Source organism: Macaca fascicularis, chromosome 13 (genome assembly GCF_037993035.2).
Source record: "Macaca fascicularis isolate 582-1 chromosome 13, T2T-MFA8v1.1".
In the NCBI taxonomy this organism is placed as follows: Eukaryota; Metazoa; Chordata; class Mammalia; order Primates; family Cercopithecidae; genus Macaca; species Macaca fascicularis.
This window is the reverse complement of record NC_088387.1, coordinates 89,761,196-89,781,291: the sequence shown is the minus strand read 5'-3', so window position 1 is coordinate 89,781,291 and position 20,096 is coordinate 89,761,196. Positions and strand designations below refer to the sequence as shown.

At 37.2% G+C, this 20,096-nt stretch overlaps 1 protein-coding gene across 34 annotated transcripts in view; it reads left to right on the top strand.

The window, feature by feature from the left end:
- Positions 1-20,096, top strand: part of BIRC6 (baculoviral IAP repeat containing 6) — a 256,711-nt gene that overhangs the window by 44,001 nt on the left and 192,614 nt on the right. For all 34 annotated transcript variants that reach the window (XR_012422503.1, XR_012422504.1, XM_074012019.1 and 31 more), the window contains 4 exons: positions 998-1,220; positions 1,299-1,459; positions 6,653-6,711; positions 10,077-11,471. Coding sequence is in view for 32 of the 34 variants with exons in the window: in XM_074012019.1 (XP_073868120.1) it covers positions 998-1,220; positions 1,299-1,459; positions 6,653-6,711; positions 10,077-11,471 (1,838 nt within the window). In the remaining 2 variants the exon portion in view is untranslated. The remainder of the gene's footprint in view (positions 1-997; positions 1,221-1,298; positions 1,460-6,652; positions 6,712-10,076; positions 11,472-20,096) is intronic.

The following is a 20,096-nucleotide window of genomic DNA, read 5'->3' as shown; positions in this document are numbered from 1 at the left end:
TCCCAGGCTCAAGGGATCCTCCTACCTGAGTCTCCTGAGTAGCTGGGACTACAGGCACATGCTATCACACCCACCTAATTATTTTTATTTTTATTTTTTGTAGCAATGAGGTCTCACTATGTTGCCTAGGCTGGTCTCAATCTCCTGGCCTCAAGGATCCAACTACTTTAGCCCCCCGAAGTGCTGGGATTACAGGTTGAGCCGCTGTGCCCAGCCTGTGTTTTATATTTCTTAAACTTGTTACGTTTTTAATTTAATGTTTCTTTTTGTTCAGTAAGCATTTATTTGAAAGAAGTAGTGTATAATTTATTAACTTTACATTATTAACTTTACATTCCTAAGGCTCTTAGGAAATACATTTTATTTAAAAGTTATTTGTCTGATTTGATCGTATAGTGAATACATAAGGTATATTTGTGTTCTTAATTTATATTATTTTATTCATACTGGAGATCTTTCTGCTTTCAGATCTTTACTAAAAAACTTTTTAGTAAAATAATGTAGTAAAATATTTAGTAAAATAACTTTTTGTGTTATGAGTGGCATTTATTGAGTTTCAACTGTATATTATTTATAGTTGTGGCCCCTGATAGATATGGAGAATTTTAAAGTGAAACCTAGTAGTTAATCATTCAAAGCTGTAGGAAACCAGTGCGAGGAAATAACAAGAGTTTAAACAATTTTGTAGTATGTAATATAGCATTACTTACACTATAGCATTAGTTTCTCAGTTTTGTCTGAGATTGACTTTATAATCAGTTAAAGTGAATAGCTGCTATTGTTAAATGTTTGGAATATTGAATGTGTGAATATTATAAATGGTTGAACATGTTAGAGTGATCTTCATAATATGGAATGATTTGGTTATATTAAGTCTTTAATGATGAATAGTTTAAGTTCAGATAAAAAAAAGATGATGATCCTGGAGTTCTGTTTTAATGTACAAACTGAATTGCTTTATTTTTAGTAAACTTCTCCTTTCTTAATCTGTGTAAAGGTCTGAACACGAAAGACATTCCCCAAACTGCCCATTTGTGAAAGGTGAGCACACACAGAATGTGCCATTGTCAGTCACTCTTGCAACAAGTCCTGCACAGTTTCCTTGTACGGATGGAACTGACAGAATATCTTGCTTTGGGTCGGGGAGCTGCCCTCATTTTCTAGCTGCTGCAACTAAACGAGGGAAGATCTGCATATGGGATGTTTCCAAACTTATGAAGGTATGTTTGAATTTTGAAGTAACAAATTAGTAACTGAAAAAAAAATCAGTTGTAAACTTAGGCTTTTCATTTGTTTAGGTGCACTTAAAGTTTGAAATTAATGCCTATGATCCAGCAATTGTACAACAGCTTATTCTGTCAGGAGACCCAAGCTCAGGAGTTGATTCAAGGAGACCAACTTTGGCGTGGCTGGAGGACTCCTCTAGTTGCTCAGATATACCAAAATTGGAAGGAGATAGGTATGTGAGTTTGTTTTAGTAGTATTTAATAGATGTTAACATGTTTTCCTAAATTTTATATTCTCATAGTTCTAATAATTAAAGAGGAGGGTAAAAAAGTTATGCAGTTAAGAGATCAGAGAGTAAATGTTTGGTTGGAAATCTGAAATCTGTGATTCTTGAAGAAAAATCTTCAGAAACAGCATAGTTTATAAAATATACTTAACATTCTATCACAATCTATGTCAATTGGAAATAATTGCCACATTGAACAATAGATGATGAAAAGTCACATTGAAAGTCTAAATAATGAAATGAAATTATACTGTAGTTTCACCTTCTACTAAATCTTTTTCATAGAGCAGTTGAACTAGATGATTTCAGTTTCCCTTTTTTCATTAGCACCTCAAATTATGGCAGTGCTAATGAATAATAATAATGGAATAACCTGAGGTGAAGTAAGAAGCTCTAATTGTTTAAAACAGTGTACCAGTAGTCAGCAGTGAGTTGAGGTACCATAATTATTGCTAGAGAAATATTTTGGTAAAATTGCTGTTCTGGATTCTCCTTCACTCAACTTCTCTGAGAGATTCCTGATTTTTGTGCTGCATCTGATGTAGGTGGGGTGGGAGAGTCTAAGTATCACCCTCCTTCACTCACTTGTTTCCTAAGAACCACTACGGTTTTGACTGAACTGGGCTAGTAAGATTCTGTAGGTGGGAGGAAAAAAGATTCTGTAGGCAGCCATGTGAAATGGAGCTATTTAACTGTGATCAGATGTCTTGATAGACCGAGAATATCTGACTTCCAGGGGCTCCTTGTGTTACTGATATGTGATGGGTATTACTCTATAGTCAGTGATTTATCATTTTACTTCACAACCCCTTTGGTGGGATGTACTTTCATTAAGGAGTAATGTAAAATTTTATTAATGGAAGTTATTTCATTAAAGGAATTAGTGGAAAATTTACAATATATGTATTACTTCTATCTAGTTCCTCTTGGTAATAACATTGAATAAAGCCTTGTGGTTGTTCTATTAATATAAATCTCTGTGAAAGCTTAATGGGAAAGCAGCTTAACTGTTGTCTTGAGTTTCTGACCATATTTTGCCAATAGGACTAGATATTAAGCATGCCTGATTTCTCTGATTTCTTAGAAGTTAGTGGAAAAGTAATAGAAGATAATGAAATCTATATGTCCTTCTAGGCACTTACTTTGAACTTTGTCTTGAGGTTTTGTAATTTGGGGATTAAAAATTGAATCAAAATATACTTCTAGGATTACATATACCCACACACATATAGTCACAGCCTCCCAGGTAAAATGTGCATTTTAGATAAACATGTATTCTGTATTACTAGTGGAAATACTCCTCAACATTATATGGGGTAACGTGCTTGAGTTGAGGTAATCTCTACTTGCTTTTAAGAAATGTGTAATCTAGGGTCGAAGGTCGGTTTTCTCTGAAGAAAGTCTCAAACAAATCATACAAAAACATTAAGTTAATGTGGTAGGAGGAAGCTGAAGAGGTGAAACTTCATCCCTAACCTTACACCCCCTCTCTGCACTTCCCCTCCCCAAGAAGTAGGAGCAGTGCTGTTGGAATTGATAGTGAATATAATGAGCCATACTACCTCTGACTTTATGTGGCACAAGATCCAATGTATTTGGTTATAAAATATACTATGTGGGTTTCATTAGCTTGAAGAATAATACATTAATTGGAAAAAAATCTAAGCTTATCCAAGAAGTTTAAAGTAATTAGCAATATAGCTTGCTTAGAATCGTTTTTGTAAAATTTATTTTTATTTGTTGTTTACATTGAAGGAATGAGGAATTGTTTTTGACCATTTTTTCTTAGAAGACCATATTTTTTTTCTGAATTAAGGAAGAAGATTTGGTAATACATTTAATTTTAATGAATTAAGATTTTTTTCTAGATGATTCACTTGTCATTTGTATATCAGGTCAGATTGGTAAAAATTTCTTGAATGTAAATAAAATTGTTTATGGGATTGCTATAAACCAAGGTACCCTTACTAGTATGTCTAGTTTTCAGAAACACATATAATCTTAACTAAACATTTTTACTTTAACTGTAATATTTATTTTGCATGTGTATTGCTTTGTAAAAAGTTTTGCAAAATGTAGAAGGCTTTAGTAAATACAGTGCCTATTACATAAATAGTGCATGCTTATTGCAGGAAAATGGGAAAATGCAGGAATGGAAATTGATGAAATACAGAGTAGTCATAATCACACTATGGAATTATAGTAACGTTTATATGTATTCTAGTTTCTTTTTAAAATGCATGATTTTTGTTTTTTTTTTTGTTTTTTTTTTTTTGTTTTTTTTGAGACAGAGCCTCACCCTGTCACCCAGGTTAGAGTGCAGTGGTACGATCTCGGCTCACCGCGACCTCTGCCTCCCGGGTTCAAACGATTCTTCTGCCTTAGCCTCATGAGTAGCTGGGACTACAGGTGCCTGCCACTACTCCTGGCTAATTTTTTGTATTTTTAGTAGAGACAGGGTTTCTCCATGTTGGCCAGGCTGTTCTCAAACTCTGGACCTCAGGTGAGCCACCCACCTGGGCCTCCCAAAGTGCTGGGATTACAGGCGTGAGCCGCCGTGCCCAGCCGCATGTGATTTTTAAAAAAGTTTTATTGAAGTGTAATTTTCTTTTTTTTTTTTTTTTTTTTTTTTTTGAGACGGAGTCTTGCTCTGTTGCCCAGGCTGGACTGCAGTGGCCGGATCTCAGCTCACTGCAAGCTCCGCCTCCCGGGTTTACGCCATTCTCCTGCCTCAGCCTCCCGAGCAGCTGGGACTACAGGCGCCCGCCACCTCGCCCGGCTAGATTTTTGTATTTTTTAGTAGAGACGGGGTTTCACCGTGTTAGCCAGGATGGTCTCGATCTCCTGACCTCGTGATCCGCCCGTCTCGGCCTCCCAAAGTGCTGGGATTACAGGCTTGAGCCACCGCGCCCGGCCGTCTGAAGTGTAATTTTCAAACCATAAAATTCATGTAAGTGTACAATTTAGTTATTTTGTTCATATAATTTTTTTTCTTTTTTTTTTTTTGAGGGAGTCTCACTCTGTCGCCCATTCTGGAGTGCAGTGGTGCGATCCTGGTTCACTGCAGTCTCTGCCTCCCACGTTCAATTCTCATACCTCAGTCTCCCGAGTAGCTGGGAGTGGCCCGCGCCACCATGCCTGGGTAAATTTTGTATTTTTAGTGGAGACGGATTTCACCATGTTGGCCAGGCTGGTCTCAAACTCCTGGCCTCACGTGATCTGCCTGCTTCATCCTCCCAAAGTGCTGGGATTATAGATGTGAGCTGCTGCGCCTGGCCTTAGCCATATAAGTTGTGATGTAGTAGTTTGAGAATATTTTTGTCACAAAATATTTCAAAAGAATGTGATTTTACATTTTTTTTTTTCTTGAAACAAGGTCTTGCTCTGTCACCTGGGCTTTACCTCCGGGGCTCAAGTCATCCTTCTACCTCAGCCTTATAAGTAGCCGGGACTAAAGACATGTGCCACCATGCCCAGCTAATTTTTAAATTTTTTTTGTGGAGATGGGGTCTCACTATGTTGCTCAGGCTGGTCTCGAATTCCTGGGCTCAAGCAGTCCTCCCTCCTTGCCCTCCCAAAGTGCTGGGATTACAGGTGTGAGTCACTGTTCCTGTTCCCTGATTGTATTTTTGAAAACTTTCAGAATAAAACATTCTTTGCTAATTTAAGGCTTTTATCTGGCAGCCCTCTTTGAAATATCAAGACACCTGAATTCCTTTAAAACATACTACTACTTAATTTTAATTGTTCATCTTAGTACAACAGGTTAATATTGGGTTATTTATTTTTCTTAATATAACAGCCATTCTATACTTAAAACTTATTGTATTTTCTTGGTTTGGACTTCTTCATTTTTGATAATTCCAAATTATTAGTATTTATTCTTTGGATTCGTTTTTACACTTACCCTATTTCTCTGAAACCAGCCAGTGAGACTAATGAATTAGCAGCTGATTTTAAACTTTTTTACATTTTTTGCTTTTGTAAATTGTAGCACTAAATTGGTTTATGGGTGACTATTATCACCTGAAAAAACTAAAACAGAGAAACTTTTTCAAAAATATATAAGTGAATTTCCACTTAGCTGCCCCAAAATATTTCAAATATTGCCTTGGAGTGCAGTAATATCCTTAAGCATTTTCAATGCAGAATGCCAATTTATATTATGTATAAAATAACATTGTAGGCCAGGCGCGGTGACTTATACCTGTAATCCCAGCACTTTGAGAGGCTGAGGTGGGTGGATCACAAGGTCAGGAGATCGAGACAAGACTTTGTCTTGTCCTGACAACCCCCTGTCTTCTGTATGTAAAGGAGTTCTTAGTCTCTCCAAAACAAAATACAAAACAAAAATAAAATTTTATGTACATGTGAGTACACAAACATACACACGTGCTTATACAACTATTATGTTTGGTTTTAGGCTGTCCTGAATTCAGTAATAGAATAGTTCTTAACGTTTTACTACTGCAAGCTGGTGCTTGATTTTATTAGCTGCTGCTGTCTTTTATATTTTTGTTTGCCCAAGCTGTCCTTAGTCACACAGTAGTCTTCAAATTCCTACAGATGTTATTATAGATTCTTAGAGGTTTGCACACCCTATTTCAGTTAGACATTTAATGATTTAAGAAGATTTTTGTCAGTGGTGTTAATCAGTTATGTTATCAAACTACTCTTTATATCTCATTTAAGCCAATTTTAATTGTTTTTTATGTTTGAGATATGTAGTAGTGATTTTAACGCTGTACTTTCAGGCCAGGCATAGTGGCTCATGCCTGTAAGCCCAGCACTTTGAGAGGTAAAGGTGGGAAGATTGCTTGAGCCCAAAGGTTCAAGACCAGCCTGGGCAATATGGTGAGACCCCATCTCTGCAAAAATTCAAAAAAAAGTAGCTGGGCATAGTAGCGTGTGCCTATGGTCCCACTTACATGGGAGGCTGAGGCGGAAGGATTGCTTGAGGCCAGGAGGAGGTCAGGGCTGCAGTGAGCTGTGTTCCTGCCACTGTACTCCAGCCTGGGTGACAGAGTGAGACCTTGTCTCAAAAAAACCCAAAAAACAACTGTTCTTTTTTCTTTGCTTGCTCATATGATGTATACTTTTTTGGAAATTCAAATTGTTTACTTTGTCTTTTGATTTAAGTGATGATTTACTGGAGGATTCAGACAGTGAAGAGCATTCCAGATCAGATTCTGTGACAGGTATGTAAAAAGTATTAGATAATGTATTTAAAAAATTCTTTACACAGTTGTATATACAGCTAACTACCACTTAATTCTGAATTTCTTACTTAATGCTAACTCTAAATTTTTGCTAGTATACACAGAAGACTGAAATATTGTGTGTCAGAGATCTCAAGTTAGTAGTATGTACATAGTGTTCCGTATTTAAAGTTTAAATGGTACCTATTTGAGCCAAAGGAATTAAAGTGGATAGTTACATTAAATTTTTGTCACATGTCAAGTAATTAAATCTTTTTATTTGTATAATGTATTCTGTTAACTAAAAGTAGTGTTTAAAGCTCTTTATTCATATAGGTGAATACAGAACTACATTTTATTGTATGAAATTATAGACATTAAAATATCAAGTAAAATGCCTTACTAGCTTATAAAATATTAGGACAAAATAATATACTTCGTATTTTAATGTTATTTTGTAGGAAAAGCTAATAATATGCTTCAAAATAGTTTTACTATGTCAATTTAAATCCTAACTCTTCTACTTAATATAGTCTGATTGCACTTCTGCTATATGGCATAGCAGTATTAAAGTCTGTTAGAGTTTTAAGAATTAGGCCAGGCTTGGTGGCTCATGTTGGTAATCCCAGCACTTTGGGAAGCCACTGCGGGTGGATCACCTGAGGTCAGGAGTTCGAGACCAGCCTGGCCAACATGGTGAAACCCTGTCTTTACTAAAAATAAAAAAACAGTTAGCTGGGTGTGGTGGCATATACCTATCTCAGCTACTCAGGAGGCTGAGGCAGGAGAATCGCTTGAACCGGGGAGGCAGAGATTGTAGTGAGCTGAGATCGCCATTGCATTCCACCCTGGGCAATAAGAGAGAAACTCCCTCTCAAAAAAAAAAAAAAAAGAATTAGATAAGGTAAGTGCATATAAAGCGCAGTGCCTGGGAAGTAGCCAGTATTTTAAAAAAATGACTGTTATTAACTTGTGGCTATTGTTTAATGTCAGATGCTGTGTACTACAGACATATATAACTTAAATCTTTTTAGAAGAGGGATGGTTTTGTGTAGTACAGTTCACAAAAATTATAGTTAACATTTGGTAGTAAATATTCTTTAAATTCTAATTTGTCATCAAATTTTTTTGAAAGGCACTAAATGGAACACTGGACAATTTTGGATTAATCCTCAGCAGTCTTTTGAAGCAGTTCTTAGCAATGAACAAAAAAATCACCAAATAAGGCAGGAAAATGCCCTTAAAAATGTGTAAATGTGTAATTCATTCTAGAAAAGTTAATTTTTTTTTTTTTAAAAGAGTAGACTAAGGAAGCTAATGCTCTTTTCCCATTTTATTGTCCTTCTGCAAAAACTACTACTCTTCCTTTCTTTCTCTCTTTCTGTCTTTCTGTCATTTTTTTTTTTTTTTTGACAGAGTCTTGCTCTGTCACCCAGGCTGGAGTGCAGTGGTACAATCTCAGCTCACTGCAACCTCTACCTCCTGGGTTCAAGGGATTCTTCTGCCTCAGTCCCCCAAGTAGCTGGGGTTATAGGTGCCTGCCACCACACCTGGCTAAGTTTTGTATTTTTAGTAGAGACAGGGTTTCACCATGTTGGCCAGGCTGGTCTTGAACTCCTGACCTCAGGTGATCTGCCCGCCTCGGCCTCCCAAAGTGCTGGGATTATAGGCGTGAGCCACCGCGTCCAGCCAGACTGGCTCTTTTGTTTTTTTTGAGACGGAGTTTCGCTCTGTGGCCAGACTGGTCTCGAACTGCTGACCTCAGGTGATCCGCCTGCCTCAGCCTCCCAAAGTTCTGGGATTACAGGTGTGAGCCACTGCACCCAGCCAAGTTTTTGAACTCTTTCAAAAAATAACTCCTTGGTCTTGTTAAGTTACTTCAAGTGTGGGCTTCTGTTTTTCCTTTGTAAAGTGTTTGCTGTTGTAAGTTTTTTTGATTCTCATTAGAACCTTTCCTTTGTGTGCTGTAGTTTTGTTATTTTCCCTGGGTCTAAGGATCTCAGTACATGTTTTTGCAATTATAATACTCATATTTGGTCAATTTTCTTATCCTTTTTCTACCTTTGTTCTTTTCATCTATGCCTGTTTGATTTTTCACACTTTAAACTCCTGAGCTCAGGTAATCTGCCCACCTCAACCTACCAAAGTGCTAGGATTACAAGTGTGAGCCACTGTGCCTGGCCTAAGTTGAAAATAATTTTGAGTCCCGTGAATACTTTTATGGTTTTTCTAAGGAAGTTCATCTTAGATTTGAGTATGTTTAAAAAAAAAAAAAAAGAAACAAAAAAAAATAGCCTGGTATCTATGGGGGATTGGTTCCAGGATCCTCTCTAGATATCAAAATCCAGGTATGCTCAAGTCCGTTGTATAAAATGGTATAGTTTTGCTTATAACCTATGCACATCTACATTTTCCTGTTACTTTAAATGATCTCTAGATTACTTATAATATCTAATACAATGTAATATTGAGTAAAAAGTCTTTATTGTTTAATGACAAAAAAGTTTGTACATGTTTAGTAGAGATGCAACCATCCATTTTTTTTAAAAAAATGTTTTCTGGCTGGGCGCGGTGGCTCATTCCTGTAATCCCAGCACTTTGGGAGCCTGAGCCGGGCGGATCACCTGAGGTCGGGAGGTTCGAGGCCAGCCTGGCCAATATGGAGAAACCACGTCTCTACTAAAAATACAAAATTAGCTGTGTATGTAGATGCAGCTACTTGGGAGGCTGAGGCAGGAGAATTGCTTGAACCTGGGAGGTGGAGATTTTGGTCAACCGAGATCATGCCATTGCACTATAGCCTAGGCAACAAGAGCAAAACTCCATCTCCAAATAAATAAATAAATAATGTTTTCCATCCGCAGTTAGTTGAATCCGTGGATGTAGAACCTGTGAATATGGAGGGCTGACTGCACTTTAAATTTTTTTAGGCCGGGTGCGGTGGCTCGCGCCTATAATCCCAGCACATTGGGAGGCTGAGGTGGATGGATCACCTGAGGTCAGGAGTTGGAGACCATCCTGGACAACATGGTGAAACCCTGTCTCTACTAAAAATACAAAAATTAGCCAGGCGTGGTGGTGTGCGCCTGTAATCCCAGCTACTTGGGAGGGGCTGAGGCACTAGAATTGCTTGAACGTGGAATGCGGAGGTTGTGATAAGCCGAAATTGCACCACTGCACTCCAGCCTGGGTGACAGAGCAAGAATCTGTCTCAAAAAAAAAAAAAAAACATATATATATAGTTTTCTTTATCTAGTCATAATGTACTGACTGGATGAGTAGAAAAATTTAATGAAAACTTTAAACCACTGATTTTTATTTATCTTTACAAGGCTATGTCTAATGAACATTGTTCCTTTTTGAAGGGCATACATCACAGAAGGAAGCCATGGAAGTAAGCCTTGATATAACAGCACTCAGCATTCTGCAACAGCCAGAAAAACTTCAGTGGGAGATTGTTGCAAATGTGCTTGAAGATACTGTTAAGGATCTTGAAGAACTTGGGGCAAATCCTTGTTTAACAAACTCTAAGAGTGAAAAGACAAAGGAAAAGCATCAGGAACAGCACAACATTCCTTTTCCGTGTTTATTAGCTGGAGGTTTATTAACATATAAATCTCCTGCTACCTCACCCATTAGTAGTAATTCTCACAGGTCACTGGATGGTTTGAGCAGAACTCAGGGTGAAAGTATATCAGAACAAGGGTCAACTGACAATGAATCCTGCACTAATTCAGAACTAAATTCTCCTCTGGTGAGGAGGACTTTACCGGTTTTGCTTCTTTATAGCATCAAGGAATCTGATGAGAAAGCAGGAAAGATCTTTTCACAGATGAACAATATTATGAGTAAAAGTTTGCATGATGATGGTTTTACTGTTCCACAGATTATTGAAATGGAGCTGGATAGTCAGGAGCAGTTGTTATTGCAGGATCCTCCTGTGACTTACATTCAGCAATTTGCAGATGCAGCAGCCAACCTTACCTCTCCGGATTCTGAGAAGTGGAACTCTGTGTTTCCCAAGCCTGGGACTTTGGTTCAGTGCTTGAGGCTGCCAAAGTTTGCAGAGGAGGAGAATCTTTGTATAGACTCAATAACTCCTTGTGCTGACGGAATTCATTTGTTGGTAGGACTGCGGACATGCCCTGTTGAATCCTTGAGTGCAATAAATCAAGTAGAGGCCTTGAATAATTTAAATAAATTAAACTCTGCACTATGTAATAGACGGAAAGGTGAGCTGGAATCAAATCTTGCTGTAGTGAATGGTGCAAATATTAGTGTAATCCAACATGAATCACCAGCAGATGTACAGACTCCTTTGATAATTCAGCCTGAGCAGAGGAATGTTAGTGGTGGATATTTAGTACTTTATAAAATGAATTATGCCACTCGGATAGTGACTTTAGAAGAGGAACCAATAAAAATACAACATATCAAAGATCCCCAGGACACAATTACCTCACTCATTTTGCTTCCACCAGATATATTGGATAATCGAGAGGATGACTGTGAGGAACCTATTGAGGACATGCAGTTAACCTCAAAGAATGGTTTTGAGAGAGAAAAAACGTCTGACATTTCTACTCTTGGACACCTGGTAATAACTACTCAGGGAGGATATGTAAAAATACTAGATCTTTCGAACTTTGAAATTTTGGCCAAAGTGGAGCCTCCCAAAAAGGAGGGCACTGAGGAACAGGACACATTTGTTTCTGTGATTTACTGCTCTGGCACAGACAGGCTGTGTGCATGCACCAAAGGTAAGTTGTTTGATTATGCTATAAATCTTATAAAATCCATGTATATATGGCATTTGTTTATGTGCATACCTAGTATGAATTTTAGATTCAAATAGATGGAGAGGAATTAATTTTTTTGTAATGAAGTGGTAAATCCTTCTGTTTAAACTGTTCTTAAAACTTTTTTCTACTGCCCTAGGTAAGGATTCTAACTGTAAATAAGTTAGTAAGTCACTTAGCAAATATCTTCTGCTTTAACCTCAAGAAAATAACATGCTTTTATTTAAGTGAGTCCCTGACTCTGCATCTGCTCAGATTTGTGATCTTGGGCAAGTTACGTTAAATTCATTAAACCTGTTTTTATTTGTTTATAAACTAGGATAAGAAAGTCTGTTTCCTAGGCGTATTAGAGTGAAATAATGTCTATAAAGTTTCTGGCACAGTTATTGGTCTTTATTTCCTTCCGAAATAAAAATACTTAGCAAACAATTTTTAGTTTTGCTGAATACATTTTTTTTTGGTCTGATTTACTCCTGATCTTTGGCTAGCAGTGGATTAGTTTTGCAAAATTTGAAGCGTTATATAGATTAAGATAGTGTGCAATTATTTTTTCTTTTTTTCTCCTTCCTTCCTTTTCCTTTTCCTTTTCCTTTCCCCTTTCCCGCTTTCCCCCTTTCTGTTCCCCTCCCCTCCTTTTTTTCTCCCCTTTCTTTCCCCCTCCCCTCCCCTCCCCTCCTTTCTTTTCCTTTTTTTTTTTTTGAAACTGAGTTTCACTCTTGTTGTCCAAGCTGAAGTGCAATGGCCCAATCTCAGCTCACTGCAACCTCCGCCTCCTGGGTTCAAGTGATTCTCCTGCCTCAGCCTACCAAGTAGCTGGGATTACAGTCGCGTGGCAGCACGCTCGGCTAATTTTTTGTATTTTTAGTAGAGACAGGGTTTCACCATGTTAGCCAGGCTTGTTTTGAACTCCTGACCTTAGGTGATCCACCCACCTCGGCCTCCCAACGTGCTGGAACTACAGGCGTGAGCCACTGTGCCCGGCCCTTTCTTTTCTTTCTCAGGGTCTCACTGTGTTGCCCAGGCTGGAGTGCAAGTGGCATTATCTTAGCTCACTGCAGCCTCAATCTCCTGGGCGCAAGCTGTCCTCTCGCCTTGGCCTCCTGAATAGCTGGGACTACAGTGCAGAGCTGGGACTACGCACTATCATGTTCAGCTAATTTTTGTAATTTTTTGTAGAAATGGGATTTTGCCATGTTGCTCAGGCTGGTCTCAAACTTCTGAGTTCAAGTGATCTGCCTGCCTCGGCCTCCCAAAGTGTTGGGATTACAGGCATGTGGCATTGTGCCTGGCCTATTTTTTTCTTTATGTACATTTTAAGTTAGGGAGATAAAGTAGTTTTTGAAAAGGATTACTGACAATATCAGGCAAAATGAATAGTTCTATTGATTGTCTAGTAGGAATTTAGAACTAGGAGATAGTTGAAGCCTGAGTGACTATAACTAAGGCATGGCAGAGGAATTAGGATTTGAGCAGAGTTATGTATGCATCTCATCTGTGGTTCTGATAGTAATTAGACTGTTTTTCCTCTCTTTAAATAGATTTCAAGAGTTTAGCCAAGGAACATAATGGTTAATGTAGTGGTTAGATTGTCTTCTTTGAACTATATGTAGTGAAATTGTTTTTTTACTTTTATTTTTATTTTTTTTGAGGCAGGGTCTCACCCTGTCAACAGGCTGGGGTGCAGTTACGCAATCTTGGCTCACTGCAACTACTGCCTACCAGGTTCAAGTGATTCACCTGCCTTAGCCTCCTGAGTAGCTGGGACCACAGGTGCGCGTTACCACACTTGGCTAATTTTTGTGTTTTTAGTAGTGATGAGGTTTCACTATGTTGGCCAGTCTGGTCTCGAACTGCTGACCTCAAGTGATCCACCTACCTTGGCCTCCCAAAGTGATGGGATTACAGGCGTGATCCACTGTGCCTGGTGAAATTTCTGTAATTTCTAGTGAAAGTTAATGGAAAAAAATCTTCAAATATCATAAAAATCCAACTAGATTAATTTAGAAAATGAACAGTGTAGTCTAATAACTTTAGACTAATAAAACTTTGAATTACAGATGAGAATTTCAGAACAACCATTAAAATTCTATGTGGTATCAGAGATAATTTGAATTTATTGGTCATATATGTTGCAGTTCATTGTTGTAAGAACTTTACCTGTGTTCGTTTAGTCATCACACCAACTTTAATGTACTGTTTTTGTCTCCATTTTGTAGATAAACATACTGAAGGAAAGAGAGGTTAAGTAGCTTGTTAAGTAATAGAGCTAATAAATGTCCAGAGCCAGCATTCAAACATCAGAGCACTTTAAATGGCATTATACTGCCATAATACAACAAAAGATGAAGAATCTTACATTGAATTCTTTGCATTCTTTTCATCTGCAAGATTTAAAAATTGAAAATTATTTAACTTGCTGTAGGTCTTCCAAAATGGAGCTGGACTTGAACCTAGGTGGCACGGCCCTTTGGGGCATATCTTTATAAGACACGACTATTTTCCAGAAATGCAATAAGGGTTTTTAATGCTTTCAATTATTTGATGAGATATGCTTTAGGTAACTCAGAGGAGAAATAGTATTTACGTCTTAAATATTTAAGTTATTAAGGTTTTTAACATTTAAATAAAAGTATTGGCCAGGCGTGGTGGTGCGTGCCTGTAATCCCAGCTGGTTGGGAGGCCGAGACAGGAGAATCACTTGAACCCAGGAGAAGGTTGCAGTAAGCTGAGATTGCGTCACTTCACTTCTAGGCGACCAAGCAAGACTCCGTCTCAAACAAAACAAACAAACAAAAAAGTATTTAAAATAGATGGTTGTTTTCTTGGAGTTTGTACAGTCTGGAATTCCTAGAACATGATCGCATATGATAGGGAATTTATCCAGATGAAAGACAAGAAAAACCTGAGAAGTTAGTTGCTTTCAAAATGATCTCCCAATTCTTCAGGGATTGACTAAAGAAGGTGCATTTGAAAAGATAACAACAAAGGGGAAAGAAAAGTTGATGTCTTAAAATGTATGTATATGTATGATTTTTAAAAAGCATCTCAGACTGAATCAATTGGATGTGACCCTGTCTTCTGAGTATATTCAAATAACATAAAACTCTTTTTCTTGTGGAGAATCGAGTTTTTTCATAAAAATAAATCTATAGTTAATATATGTTTTAATTTTATATGGGATTAATAATATACTAAATGTAGATTTGTTAAGCTATCTTTGATAATTCAGGAATAGAATATATACACACTACATATATGAAATTTTGTAAAAGGCATAAAATATAGTATGAATTTCTTTATAAAAGCGTGGAGTTTAAAATGAAAGATAAATTGGTGTTCTGCTTGGTGCAAATACATTTAAAATCAATAGGAAAGACTTAAATGAGAAAATAAGACTAAGATGTATCAGTGGAGCATAAGGATAGGGTGCAGTTACGATACCTGACAAAATATTAATGCTTAAAAAATAAAGTTTTTTAAAAGGCCGCAATTAATAAGGAACATACCGTGAAATATAACAATACTGAATATAAATATGACCCCAACAACATAAAGTCTGTATACCTGTACTGATATTCAGAAGGAGAATAATAAGAAGTTGAGCCATAATTGCTTTGAAAGTCTTTAATAATCTCACTATCTGGGATTATTGGACTATATGTTCACATCCTTGTTTTGGTACTTGTTTCTTGTGGAAATCATTCCTTTAGTCTTCTGTTCCTGCTTTGCTAAGAGTTTCCAATAGGAATGAATGTTACATTTTGTCAAATACTTGTTTGCATCCATGGAGATCATTTGGTTGTTCTTTTTAGTTCAGTGTATTGAAATATATTGATTGACTTTTGGATATTAAACCAACTTTGCGTTCCTGGGATAAAACCCACTTGGTCATAATGCATTACCTTATATATTGTTGGATACAATTTGCTAAAATTTTGTTCATAATTTTTGCATATTGTTCATCAGGGATATTATATGTTCCTTGTAATCTTTTTTAGTTTTTGCCTTTTGTAATCTTTATCTGATTTTGATATCAGTGAGTTGGGAAGTATTCTTTCTTCAATTTTTTGGTAAAGTTTGCGTAGAATTGGTCTTATTTTTCCTTAAATATTTGGTAGAATTCGCCAGTGAAGCTCTTTGGGCCTGGAGATGTTTTTAGTGGGAAGATTTTGAATATATAAGTTCAATTATGTTTGTAGAGAGTTACTGAGGTTTTTAAAATTTTTTAGTGAGTTCTGATAGTCTTTTTGTCAGTTGTTAAGTTATCAAGTTTTAGCCTAAAGAATTTCATAATATTCCCCACAATCCTTTTATTTTATTTCCCTTTTTTTTTTTTCTTGAGACAGAGTATCGCTTTGTCACCCAGGCTGGAGTGCAGTGGCGCAGTTTTGGCTCACTGCAACCTCTGCCTCCTGGGTTCAAGTGATTCTCTAACCTCAGCCTCCTGAGTAGCTGGGACTACAGGTACACCACCATGCTTGATTAATTTTTCTATTTTTAGTAGAGATGAGGTTTCACTCTTGGTCAGGCTGGTCTTGAACTCCTGACCTCAAGTGATTCACCTGCATCGACCTCCTAAAGTGCTGGAATTACAGATGTGAGCTGCTATGCCTGGCTCCCTACATTCCTTTTAATATTTGCAGACTCTTTACTGATGTCACTGCTCTCATTTGTGATACTGATTGATGATTTGTATGTTCTCTTTTTTTCCCTGATCAATCTGTCTAGAGGTTTATCTGTTTTATTGATTTTTTTTCCCCCAAAACAACCAGCTTCTGATTTAAATAACATTTGTTTCTTTGTTGTTTTTCTGTTTTCCTTTTTACTAGATTTCCATTTTAATGTTATTGTTTCCTTCTGCTTGATTTGGGTTTATTTTGTTCTTCTCTAGTCTGTCTGTCTGTCTTTCTGTCTTTCTGTCCTTCCTTCCTTCCTTCCTTCCTTCCTTCCTTCCTTCCTTCCTTCCGTCCTTCCGTCCTTCCGTCCTTCCGTCCTTCTTTCTGTCTGTCTGTCTTTCTGTCTGTCTTTCACCGAGTTTCACGCTGTCGCCAGGCTGGGGTGCAGTGATGTGATCTTGGCTTACTGCAACCTCTGCCTCCCAGTTCAAGTGATTCTCCTGCCTCAGCCTTCCGAGTAGCTGGGACTACAGGCCCGCTCTACCACTTCCAGCTAATTTTTGTATTTTTAGTAGTGATGGGGTTTCACCATATTGGCCAGGATGATATTGATCTCTTGACCGCCTCGATCTCCCAAAGTGCTGGGATTATAGGCGTGAGCCACCGTGCTGGCCTTCTTTAGTTTCTTAAAGTAGAAGCTTAGGTTATTGGTTTGAGATCTTTTCTAATACAGTAAATTTAAAGCCATAAATATTTTTGGAAGCACTGTCTTAGTGATACTTCCTAAATTTTGATACATTTTGTTTTTCCTTTTTTCTCATTTGGATCAATAATGTTCTAATTTCCCTTTTGTTTTCTTGTTTGGCCTAGAGATTATTTAAAAGTGTTTTGTTTAGCCTCCAAATACTTGAGGTTGCTCTAGATTTCTTTCTGTTGTGGATCTCTAACTTATTTCCATTGCTGTCAGAGAACATAATTTATATGAAGTCAGTGTTTTGAAATTTATTGAGACTTTTTCCTGACCCAGCATCTGTTCTGTCCTGGAGAATGTTCTACGTGCACTTGAAAAGAATGTGTATTGGGCACCCATGGGTTAGAGTGTTGTATAAATTTCACTTGTGTAAGTGTATGTTTTTGAGTTTTTAAAGTCTTCCTGATTTTATATCGAGCCTTCTTCTATCAATTTTGAGAGCAAGTATTGAAATCCCCAACTATGTTTTTGTTGAATTGTTCACTTTTAAGTCTGCTTTTGCTTCACTTGTCTTTCGGCTCTTTTGTTAGACTGTTTCATAATTGTTACATCTTTCTGATGTATTGGCCCTTTTGTCATTCTGAAATATTCCTCTGTCTCTATTTTGTGTCATACTAATAAAATCACTCTGACTTTCTTATGGTTACAGTTTGCATTATGTATCTTTTCCACAATTTTACTTTCAACTAACTTGTGATTTTGAATCTGAGGTGGGTCTCTTAGATGCATATAATTAGGTCTTGCTTTTTTATACAGTTGGATAACCTGTACCCTTTTAAATTTGAATGACTTTACGCTTAATATAATTATTGCTATGGTTGCATTTATGTCTGCCATTTTGATTTTTTAAAATGTTTTTTACATTCCTTTGTTACTCCTTCACTGCATTCTTTTGCGTTGAATAAATATTTTTATTACACCATTTTAATCCCTTTGTTGATTTTTTTTAGAAAACAAATTTACATAACATTAGTAAAGAATAATTTATTAGGGACATCCAGAGACCTACTGTCAAACCAAGAGCTAAAGCAGTACGGATATCTTGCATCTATGAATGTGTCCCTCCTCCCCTCTCCCAAACTCTGCCCTTTTCCTGCAGATAACTGTTACTCAATAATTTTTATGTCTTTCCTTTTATAAAGAAAACTGGTTTTATGCTTCAGATGTGAATATTTCAACAACATATTTTATTGATTTTGCTTGGTTTTGGCCTTTATAAAAATGATACCAAACTCTAGTTTGGGGGGACTTGATTTTCCTCTCATTATGTTTTAAGATTACCTGTTTCATTGCATGCCTTGTAGATCATTTAATTTTCACTTATACTTAGTACTCCAATGTGCAGAAAACCCACAAATAATTGATCCATTTTCCTGTCAGTGGACATCTTGTTTATTTCTGTTTTTTCTGCTGTAAACATCTTGTGTAAGTTCCTTGGTGCACATATGTAAGGGGCTCTCTATTCTTTTTTTTTTTTTTTTTTTTTTGAGACAATCTCGCTCTGTTGCCAAGGCTGGAGTGCAGTGGTGCTGATCTCAGCTCACTGCAACCTCCATCTCCCGGGTTCAAGTGATTCTCCTGCCTCAGCCTCCCAAGGTTAGCTGGGATTACAGGCGCCTGGCTAAGTTTTGTATTTTTACAAAACGGACGGGGTTTCCCCATATTGGCCAGGCTGGTCTCGAACTCCTGACCTCAAGTGCTCTGCCTGCCTTAGTCTCCCAAAGTGATGGGATTACAGGCATGACCCACTGTGCCTGGCCTGAGGCTCTCAGTTCTTAAGAGTAGAATTGTTGGGTGATGTGTTATAATTTTTTTTTTTCTTTTTAAAATGTGTTAAATATACGTAATGAAGTTTACTGTTTTAACTATTTTACAGCATATAATATAGCGGCTATAATACATTCACAATGTTGTATAACCACCAGTGCTGATTTGCAGAACTTTCCCATCATCCTAAACAAAAACTCTAACCATTAAGCAGTAACTTCCCATTCATTCTACCCTCAGCCGCTGGTAACCTCAATTCTACTTCTGTATGACTTTGCCTATTGTAGATGCCTCATATAAGTGGAATCATATATTTGTCTTTTTGTGTCTGATTTCTTTCACTCAGCATATTTTTAGTGTTCACCCATGTAGTATGTATCACATCTTTGTTCCTTTTTATGCCAAATAATATTCCATTACAGTAGGGCCCCTGCACCCCCCCCCCAACTCCTGCCCCTTATCTGTGGTTTCAGTTATCTGTGCTCAGCTATGGTCTGGAAATATTAAATGGAAAATTTCAGAAATCAACAATTGATAATTATTAAATTACTCACTCTTCTGAGTAGTGTAATAAAATCTCTTGTCCCACCCAGGACACAAATCATTTTGTCCATTGTCTCCATGCTGTATACACTACCTGTCTGTTAGTCACTTAGTAGCTGTCTTGGTTATCAGATTGTCTGTCACTGGTATCGCAGTGCTTGTGTTCAGGTAACCATTTTACTTAATAATGGCCCTAAAGCTCCAGAATAGTGATGCTGGCTATCGGATATTTCAAAGTGAAGCCGTTTTGAAGTTTTTTCTTTATGTTGAAAAGGTGAACATTTTTGACTTAAAAAGGAAAGAAAAAAATTTTATGTGCAAGTTTCTAAGATTTATGGTAAGAACAAATCTTACCATAATATGTGAATTTGTGAAATTGTGAACAGCATATTCCTATCATTGTTCTGTTACTGTTCATCTCTTCCTGTGCCTAATTTATGAATTGATCATATGTGTACATATATATGAATATATATGTAAAAACTATATATATATATACACACACACACATATGGTTTGATACTATCCACAGTTTCAATCATCACTGCAAGGTCTTGGAACTGTGGCTACTGTAAGGGGTGACTATTGTAACTCAACATTTGGGTTGTTTCCGCGTTTTGGCTATTGTGAATAATGCCCCTATAAACATTGGTGTACAAATATTTGAGTGTCTGTTTTCAGTTGTTTTGGGTATATACCTAGGAGTGGAATTGCTAGGTCATATGGTAATTCTATGTTCAACCTTTTTTTTTTTTTTTTTTTTTTTTTTGAGATGGAGTTTCACTCTTGTTGCCCAGGCTGGAGTGCAATGACGCGACCTCGGCTCACTGCAACCTTTGCCTCCCCAGTTCAAGTGAGTCTTATGCCTCAGCCTCCCAAGTAGCTGGGATTACAGGCATGCACCACCAC